General features: G+C 32.1%; 1 protein-coding gene across 2 annotated transcripts in view; it reads right to left on the bottom strand.

Annotated features, from left to right (window-relative positions):
* Positions 1-6: 6 nt before the first annotated feature.
* The window catches only part of LOC139097900 (limbic system-associated membrane protein), a 70,302-nt gene continuing 59,776 nt past the window's right edge, over positions 7-10,532 (bottom strand). The window contains exons 2-8 of one of the 2 annotated variants that reach the window (XM_070649861.1): positions 7,704-8,438; positions 7,396-7,643; positions 7,166-7,327; positions 7,029-7,093; positions 5,121-5,239; positions 4,779-4,814; positions 7-3,396 (exon numbers count right to left, since the gene is read on the bottom strand). In XM_070649861.1, the coding sequence (XP_070505962.1) occupies positions 3,296-3,396; positions 4,779-4,814; positions 5,121-5,239; positions 7,029-7,093; positions 7,166-7,327; positions 7,396-7,643; positions 7,704-8,438 (1,466 nt within the window). In that variant the 3' untranslated portion in view covers positions 7-3,295. The remainder of the gene's footprint in view (positions 3,397-4,778; positions 4,815-5,120; positions 5,240-7,028; positions 7,094-7,165; positions 7,328-7,395; positions 7,644-7,703; positions 8,439-10,532) is intronic. The other variant, XM_070649862.1, reaches the window with a different exon arrangement.

Below are 10,532 nucleotides of genomic sequence, written 5' to 3'. Positions count from 1 at the left end.
GTGATTGGTAAAATTTAACTTTTTTTTGAGATTCTGAGACTTTTTTTAGTTAATCTATTTTTCTATATTTTTTTTGATCTGATTAATTAAAAATGTTTAATTCATTGGCTTTATGATAAGAACATCTATGGCGAGTGTGAATGATAACATTTACTCATTTTTGTAAAACATAATAAAAAACATTTAAGGAATATTATAAGACATCTTTTTCTGTATATTATTAATTTCTTTAATTTCGAAAGAGGAAGTGAGTTGAAATTGTTGGAAGATTTATGGTTTTTGAGATGGATGTGAGTAATTATTTATGGGAATATTCATAATGAGAGGGGTATCCATAAATTTTTGTGAATTTTATCACGAAAAACTTTAGCAGATTAAATTGCTCACAAAGAGGAAGCATGTGTTGATTCCAATATTATCCCCAACCTAACCATCCTCCCCTTAAATACACCCTTGATCATGGTGAACATCGGAACTGACAGTTAGAAACTTTAAAAGAAAATTTCAAGCTAGGTACTTGTGACCTAGTACCAAGTCTAGCTTTAGACAATCGTATAATGGATAAACTAACTTGCTCAAACAACACAAGATGTTAACAATGGCACTGCTACCTCACCACATTAACAGGAAAATGCGAAGATGCCTTGACGGTCAACTTCAACCCATTCTTACGACAAAACATTCATTACACCGCCTTATGCTGATCGGGCTGACTATATAAAATCTGTTATTTCCAACTATTTTAAACTCACTTCCCCATCCAAAGTCAATTATTTAGTGTGCTGATAACTAAGTTAAAAAATATACAATCCATTTTCATTCATTATTCAAATAGTTTTTTATATATGAAACCGCGGCCACTTAAAAGGCACAACAATCGTCTTTAAAAAATAAACTCATTCTACACTATTCACATAAGTTTTTTTTTTCAATAAATTTTCTTTCTTTTTTTCATCATTTTTTTAAATTGTAAGTGGACTCATTTTCTAAAAAAAAAATGTTTTATATGCGTATAATTATAATTAATTTATTAATTATTTAATTTAAGCCTTAACATTCTTCATTATCTTATTTCTCTTGTAGAACACAAACAGCCTAGATGTAGAGGTTAAATGAGATTGTGGCTTGCTATTAATTGTAATCAGAGCTTGAAGTCGACTTGGATTTTGTATAGAAACGTCTGCTATAGTCGACTAGATTCCATTCTAATTTATTGCCGATTTTGAGCTCTGGCTTCAATTTTTATAAGGTTTTCCAATCTTCAGCTCACAATTCCATTTAATATCTACCTAAATGATTGATTTGACTAAAATGATGATCTTGAGAACTGATAATACTATAAATCAGAGGTGGGCTACCTTTGTTCCGCGGCACACTTTGGTTGTAAGCCTCGACCAGAACCGAACACAGTATACGATTCATGGAATTTCTAAGAAATTTAGTGACACATTAATGTGCCGCAACACATAGCTTGCCCACCTCTGCTTTCAATATTAACAGAAGACTATCTTTGAATAATCCAGAGAACTTCCCACTAGAACCTCTACTTATAATCTCTAAAAATTATTCAAATTACTCAGAAATTCTAAGAATTATTCGAAGCATAAAGATCATCTCCTTTAGTGAAATCGACCCAAAAATTTTCCATGAACGAGATTTACTTAAATTACAGGGAAAACTTGAAGCTGTGATTTATCTAAACGGAATTATGTTGAAATGTTAATTAAAATATGAATATGAATTTCTTTATAAATGATGAATTTTAATATTTTTTTACAACGTAAAATAAGCAAATTTAATGGGAGAGAAAATACTTTTCTTTTTCAACTTATAACTTTTTGGTTTCTTCGTTTATTAAAATTTTTAAATTTTTTTCTTGAATAAGTTTTCATATTTTTTATGGTGAAATTGAAGAAGTCAAGATAGAGAATTGATGGGATAAATAGTGGGAATGTTATGAAATTTTTGTTTATCAATTTTAAGTTTTATCATTAAAGGACTTTATAGACACTACTCAAAAAGCACCCGGGGTTTAAATAATGGAAAATCCAGTTTCAGGCCGACTTGACTCTTGACTGAGACCGGATTTCATCTAAACTGACTCGAGGACAGAGTCTTGCTGGGGTCAGACTGGATTTTCAGCCACTTCCACGTCATGTGCTTTTCAAGTAAGAATTGAATGCATTTCTGAGATATTAAGTTTTGCTCTAATAATGCAGTGGTGAACAACCTATTATTTTAAACGACACCTTGATGGTGTGCCTCGTCCATAACTTTAAACGTCATACAATATATGCCATTTTCATAACTGTTCGGCAACACACTAGTATACCGCAACACACAGATTGTCCACCACTGGATTAATGATAAAACTCTTAAACCAAAAACTCCCAAATTTCATAACATTCACAATTTTCCATCATTTAGTAAGGCGAAATATTATTTTTTTTTATAATTCAATGGTGATCTAAGACATTTAAAATGATTTATATCCATTCTAATTAATTTTAAATTTTTTCTCAACAAACTTTTTTTAAATACAAAGATGAGGAATTGTGAAAAATTTTGAACAATCTAGTCTACATCTAGGTAGATTTTAAATGGTTAGTTCTAAAATATTCTAATACAAATTTTAAAATTCAATTGATAGATTGGAAAAATTCTGGAATTTTTGATTGATATATTCTAGTACTTTTAAGGTGTATTAGTGCTTTTGACGTATTCTAGTACTTTTAATGCGTTCTAGTCCTTTTTGATGTATTAAGTTGCAGATAGCTGTCGTATTTTTTCATTTTCGTAGCTAAAGAGCTGCTATATAAGAATACTAGATGCTGCTTGATTAATTGTAGCTGCTTGATGCTATTTAAGTTTAAGCAATACAAGTAAGTACTAGAATAAGATATCAAATTTTGATATAGAATGATCAGCCTTAATAATTTGATCTGATATAATTTTGATTGAAGTAGTAGATTTTAACTCCATATTCTATTCTAGATTAAAATTTTTGATGATATTTTTAAATTTAGTACTAGATTTTTCAAAACTTTTTTCAATTCCTCATCTAGAAATATTTTTCAATTTCTCCACATTTCTTTCAAAATTGTTATTTCCATTTCAAACCTTTTCATAAAGCTTTTAGATATTTCGTCAAAAAAATTGAAAAGGATGAAAGGAAAATTTTAATTAAATATTTTTTTTTACAACTCCTTCAAAAGATTATTTTCTCCTCAATTTGTTTCTTTATAATTCTATCCACTAAACTCCACATGTTTTGCATCCTTAATGAATAATCGTCCTAAACAAAATAGCGTGTAATTAAAATAGCTACTAGACTACCACAAATGGATGAAACAATTGATGACGCCGAACTTGTCATCTCAGCTGACTCAGTTGTTTCTAAAACAGAAGAAAAGAAAATAAATTTTAATTAAATTGTGAATTTTTTGTAATTAATAAAATTTATAGTTTTATATTATGAGAGCTACAGCATGATGTGTAGATGGGTCGATTAATTAGAAAAGAATTTTTATTTTAAAGAAATGATTTGTTCCTCAAATTTATTTTTGAATTTGTTTGTTGACTTGCTGTCTTTGAGTAGTTTTTTTGCTTTTATACATGTGATGGAAGTTAATGGAAAAATTAAAATGTTCCATTTATGGAAATTAAATGATTGTGAGCGCAATTTTCTCGATGGGAATGTTGGCATTATTTGTGTGGCTCGGAATTTTGAAGAAATTTCTTCTGACCGAGCGACATAAATGAAGAAGTCACCTTTACTGAGCTTTTAAGGGTTCGCTAAAGCTCTTTTAATTGATGCCAAATAGAAGACACCTCCATGTGGCAGCCACATGGTTGCCATTTGGTCAAATGAATGTCACATGGTCTTGTGTAACAACCAATTGGCGACCGCATGGATGACACATGGTTACATTGATGTCAAATGGTAAAATGGGGTGGACAACTGGGAACCACATGAATGTCACATGGTCACATTGATGATGCATGGTCACTTGACAAATGGCAACCACAAGGCTATGATGGAAGCGGTTTCCATTCGGTGATAATGAAAGAGTTTTAGCAAAGCCTTTAAAGCTCCGTAGTGGAGACTTCTTTATTTGTGTTGCTCGGGTCAATATGAAGAACATTCATTAATAGATTAATATGAAGAACATTCGTCAATAGGTCAATATGAATGTTCTTCATATCCAAATACATTATTAATGGACACTACGTCAGAATTCTAGGCACCAACATCTTCCCATTAAGAATAAAGCGACTTAAAATAATAGATAGAAGAAATTAAAATTAATGACAGTAATTAGTAAATAAAATTGAAATTCAGTCATCAGCAGTAATTTAAAGTGTTTTAATTAGACAAAGCCTTCAATTTAGATAAGAGTTTATATGTGTCATTTTCAAATTTTTCCTCTGCTCAGTTCAAATTGAGTTCAGATCCGCAATTGCATGTCCAAAAGTGAAAGAGTATAGAATTTTTATGCATTCACAAAGCATTGATGTGGATGGCAAGCTAGAGCAGATGAGATGATGATCATTAACTCAATAATTAAGTTAGATATTAGCGGAAAATTACTTGTGGAAATTCTGTCAAAAAGATTGAATTTTAAAGAGAAACCAAGTCTCGATACTCTAATTTCCCATACTTAAACCTGACAGATTTCACCACAAGAATGAAAATTAGAGAAATAGATAAGAGAAGAAAAGATAAAGAAAATCGCAAAAAAATTCAAGACACTATTACAACCACCAATCAAATTTACCTAGTGTTGTACTTATTTGAGGCGGATCGATATAAGCTACGAATGTAAAAATTGTGTTCAGATAAAAGAAATTTGACAAAAAATTTGGGACACAATAATTAATTAAAAAAATTCGCAATATTCAGTTTTGAAAATAAATTTTTCTCAAATTGGGGGACAGTCAAAAAGTTCAAACCAAGAAAAAAAATAAAAAAACACAAAATTGATTTTATTATTTTTCAAAGGACTTTCAGTTCCATAAACGAGGGAAAAACAAAAAGGCACAAAAAAAATTTCATCTCGGGGATTAATATTTGGAATTTAAAAGAATAATTAACACAAATTTTAATTAATTAAACTCACCTTTGGGAACTTTAATGGTTGTTTGTTGTGCAAATGCATCGTCTGACCATCCATAACTGTTCTTTGCACGACCCATGATTGTCCACTCACCAGCTTCAAGTGACAATGACCCTTGTACTCTAGAATATGTAAAAAATAGAAAGAATCGCAGACAAATTAATAATTTTTCTAGTCATGCTATTGAGCATTGAGGGCAGAAAGTTAATAATGAAGCAACTGTGACTGCATAAAAACATTAAACAATTAATGAAAGGGGTTGATATTTCTATTAATTAAATTGAATTTTTATTAGAGTCAACGGATGATGTTTTGTTTGTTTTTTGGGTGTAGACTAAACTGATAAATGTCCACAAACTCAAATGCAAACAGTTTAGTCATTCTGTATCTAAAAATATTTACAGCACTCTTAAAATTTACATAATATTTTCCAATAATTTTTTAGAGCATTTTCTAGACTTGTAAGCTTAATAAGTCACTTTGCCTGTCTTTCGTTCGTTCTAGTGAACTCTGGTTTGTTTTAATAGCTCAGTTCAGAATTTAAAAGTCTTAAAACAAAGCATAAACACAATGTTGAATTGACAATGTTTTAACCAGAGTTGGCAGGACATTGGGAGTCCGGACTCCGAAAGTCCGGACTTCGGGACTCCGGGAGTCCGTGGAGTCCCATACAAAATTTTTTTTTTTCTTTTTCGGTTACACTGTGTAACATTGGTGAATTTTTTGAAATTTTTTTCGGTTACACTGCGTAACCCGAGTTGAAAAAGTGAATTTTTTGACATTTTTTTGGGTTACACTGCGTAACCCGAGTTGAAAAAGTGAATTTTTTGACATTTTTTTCGGTTACACTGCGTAACCCGAGTTGAAAAAGTGAATTTTTTGGCATTTTTTTCGGTTACACTGCGTAACCCGAGTTGAAAAAGTGAATTTTTTGACATTTTTTTTCAATTACACTGTGTAACAATGTCAAAAAAATAATTTTTTTAAATCGGGTTACGCAGTGTAACCGAAAAAAATTTCAAAAAATTCACCACTGTTACACAGTGTAACCGAAAAAGAAAAAAAAAAATTTTGTATGGGACTCCACGGACTCCCGGAGTCCGGACTTTCGGAGTCCGGACTCCAAATGTCCGGACTCCATTGGAGTCCGGACTCCACGGGTGTCCGGACTTTTGGAGTCCGGACTCCACTTTTTTTTTTGGAGTCCGGACATTCGGAGTCCGGACTCCGAAAGTCCGGACTCCACATTGGAGTCCTGCCAACTCTGGTTTTAACAGCGTTTCTTTAACAAAATTTGAATTTGTTTGAAGAAATGAAACCGTTAAAAGATTTGAATTCGTCAAAACCGTTAATAAGTTAGAATTGATCAAACCAGTTGAAAAGTTTGAATTCTAACAATCCGTTAAATGATGAAATGCATAAATTTATTGTATGGTGATTTGGAACCTACTCTATCTTGGTTGGTAGACCGGAGAACTTACGTTTTCAGGTAAAATAGGTCCAAAACAGGTGGTAGGTAAAGGGGTAGGTAAATAGAACCAAAATGCGCTTTAGTGACTCGATAAGGAAGAGTACATCCTTATATTACAACAAAAATCGATTCATTACTATTGAAAATAAGACATAATATTAAGTCATCAACCGTAACAAACATTTGTATTTCTTTCATTAATGATCAATCAATTAATGATAAAAGAGACGAAATTTCTCGCAAACAATTGAAGAAATTTTCACAATGAAAAATCAGTCACTCGACTGTGAAACATCATAAATGAATGTAATTAATAGAAAAATGAGTAAAGGCAGACACTGATCAAATGATTTGGTTATTTAAATTTTAATTGAATTGGACGCATGTCATGTCATGATGTTTATGGTCATAATTAAAAATTCATTCATAACAATACTCACTTAAATTCACCGGCTTTCAATGGATTTTGGTTTGTAATTTTGGCTTCAGCTTGACTCCATCCATTCTGTTGAAAAGTAAACAATAATGTTAACAATTAAGCCATTAAAACTGACAACTGCAGATCAGGTCGACTTACCTCATTGTTACGGTATAGAATGATCATGCTCTGAAGCTCTTGGTGACTCTTTACAATCCAATCAGTATATAAATAGTTATTAATGTATTTAAATGCCTCGAATTTGGGTGGTGCTGGGACTAAATCCAATGTGATATTTTCTTTCTTCGTACCCAATGAATTCTGAATGGACATAAAAAAAATGAATAAGATTATGTCATGGACATTATTTTGGTATTATGACATCATACCTGAATTTCACAATAATATACTCCTAAGTCATTCTGCTCGACATCTTTAATCAACAACTTTGTTCTATCATGATGGTCCTTCTCATCAGCTTTGACTACATATTTGTCATTTTCGTGGATTTGATTTCCATTTTTGTACCATTTGACTGAAGTAGCTGCTGGTGATGCTTTGTATGTACAGAAGATTTCGACGTCATTTCCAATATCAGCGTTGAAGAAGTTGTGGTGAGGTCTGAAGAATGGTGCAACTGAAAATAGAAACGAAATTAGGTAAATGACATACTAGACAGTAATTCCATCAAACTTACATTGAACATCAATGCTGAACTTAGCCTTAGCAGATCCATATTCATTGGTAGCTTCACATTCATACTCTCCAGAATGTCTAGCATGTAAAACGCGAATTTCAAGGATGCTTTCCTCAACGAACTTAATGTCACGATCTTTTGACTCTTGGATTGCATTTCCATTGTGAATCCATGTAATTTTAGCTTCAGGATGTGTATTTGGTACAGTACATTTAAATCTAAGATCTTTTTCGCCTGCCTTGTAGATCAATTCCTTTCCACTAACGAATGTATTATCACGGTTATGTCCAATCATAATCGTCTTTGGTGGACCGTTCACAATAAGTTGTACATTTGTCTCAAATCGTTCACCTTTTTGGAATGCTCGACATTTGTACATAGCATTATCATAGGAATTAACACCTTCAATTGTCAATGAGCCGTCTTTCTTAGACAATCTAATTCTTTTGTCTGTTATTTGGAATGCTTGACCTTGTGAGATGATTCTTGTGCCATTATACCATAAGAATATAGCACTCTCATCAAATTCTCCTTTACATTCCAGCCTTACATTCTTTCCAGCATCAATTGTCTCTGTATAGTTATCCGTTTTGTAGATTTCATTAGTTTCTGTAGTTGATGCTATTTTTTTGTCCTTATCATCATCCTTTTCATCATAGTTGTCATCATAGATTTCTTCGCCATCTTGTAGATATTCTGACTCATCATTATCTGTTTCCGCAGGCGCACAATTAGCTGCAAATAACAATAAAAAAATTGGTTAAAATTAGTCAAATTTATTCATCTCATAAATTTTACAATTTGACATAATAAAGCTTAACAAGAGAAGTCGTTTAAAAAATTGGCATTCAGAGTGGATATGGCAAAAGACGCTGCTCATATAGGAAGCTATGAAACTTGATAGGATAAAATTATCAATTATTTTTGATAGGAAACTATTACCCTACAAAATAGTTAACGATTAATGCTTCCTATACCTTAAATTAAATGGCACACTTAACCTCAAAAAAATCGCGAATTTGAATATCAATAACGGTTCCAACTTGTCATTATCATGACGAAATATGGCAATTCTTTTATGAAATTCTTCACATTCATTCAATAAATCATGCAATGAATTTGAAAATGACACAAGAGTTGACAAACAGTAATGATTCCGAATAGGGAGCAGAAATACATAAAATGCCGCTCACATTTTTTTAATTAATTACAGCTCTCGGTCGTAAAAATTTGTCAATTTTTATTTTCATGTTCGTCGGTACATAAATGGACATAAAAATTATTTTTAAAGAGAAAATTAAGACCTCAACGATATTTGGCTATGCTTATTGTAGGTTAGTTAGTCAAATTGCCGGGTGTTAATTTAAATGATCCAATTTCTAGCAAATGGATGAATTGAGACTCTATAAAGTATGCTACTATAATTACATTACGGACCATAAATGGAATTAAATTCTAAAGTTTTCATAAGCTGAAAATATAATAAAGTCGGGAATGAAAGTAAATGAGCCATGAACCATCGGAAAGAACAGAGAGAATTAAAATTATCAGTCTGTGTAGTTTCGAGATTTTAGCAGATTGTCTGATTTTGCAGTTGCTAGAGCTCTATGACTAACTCCTGTGATTTCAAGCGAGCTTGAATCCTTGGCATGTCTTTGATACTAATAGATTGAGTGATCGGTTTTGGTGAGAATCGAACCCACGTACTCATCAAAGAGTGATGCAGTCATCCGGACTGCTGCCTAATCACTCGGCCACAGCAACCTTCCTCTCGCACTGGCAGATTCGCTTATATATGGCTCGACACCTCAAATCTCACTCAGCTCAGACCCCATACAAACTATCATCAAAATGCTTTATTTTTTCCGGATTCACAACGTTCACAGTACTTAATTTTAACTACAAATGTGTAAATTTGTACACACCAGAATCCTTACTGCGCACCACATCCAAAAAATTCCCTCAATATTCCTACACACAACAAAAAAAGAATTAATTCCCAACATTTTCAGTTTAATTCTGTTCATTATTGTGCAATCGTAATTTCAACAACTGTGACTCTGCACAATTCCAACTGCAAAGAGCAACATAAAAGCATAGAAAGATAGAAAAAGGAAATAGAAGGAACGCAGGTGTCTGAAAAATTGAGCACAAGTCACATTAAATGTTCATTAACCAGTACGTTGCAGCATACGGCGTGAGGTAAAAAGGGAAGGAAAAAAAATTGTTATGATTTTATGGTTGCTTAATTTTTTACAAAAGCCCAATGGTCATTTACATACAGGCATAACATGAATGTGTAGAAAAATTATGTGTGATATAAAAATAATGTTGGAAGTCCTCGTGTTATTGATTGAGGGATATAAGCGCTTTTTTGGACAGTGATCAGTAATTAGCAACAAAAAGTATTCAATCAGTAGGATCCACAACGAAATTTTCATGATAAATAACGGTCAAAAGTTTTTGAAAATTAACGGTCAAGAAAATTTCAAATTGTTGTTGAAGAAATTTCTAAAGGAATTTTGAAAATAAAGCAGAAAATCATTATTCATTATTATTTACAGCATATAGCTATGGTTTTAAGCTAGTAAATCAAGTAACAAGCCAGTAACTGGATAAAGCTGAGCTTATATTTCAAACCAGAGCTATCAACGATGTCTGGTTGCTGAGATCTCACGGTTTATCCAGAAACCCAGCTATCCAGCCAATCAAAGTGAAATAACAAGCTCCCTAATTCCAAAAATGGACTAAAAATTCTTTCCTTGTTCCTCAACAAAAATGCATTTTTCATTTTCGTCTCGTTTCGCTGAGCTTAATATCTTCATCATT

The sequence above is a fragment of the Chironomus tepperi genome, unplaced genomic scaffold (genome assembly GCF_022539635.2).
Source record: "Chironomus tepperi strain 1889 unplaced genomic scaffold, CSIRO-AGI_Ctep_v1 contig_441, whole genome shotgun sequence".
Lineage (NCBI taxonomy): Eukaryota > Metazoa > Arthropoda > Insecta > Diptera > Chironomidae > Chironomus > Chironomus tepperi.
This window is presented reverse-complemented; position numbering and strand designations above follow the sequence as displayed.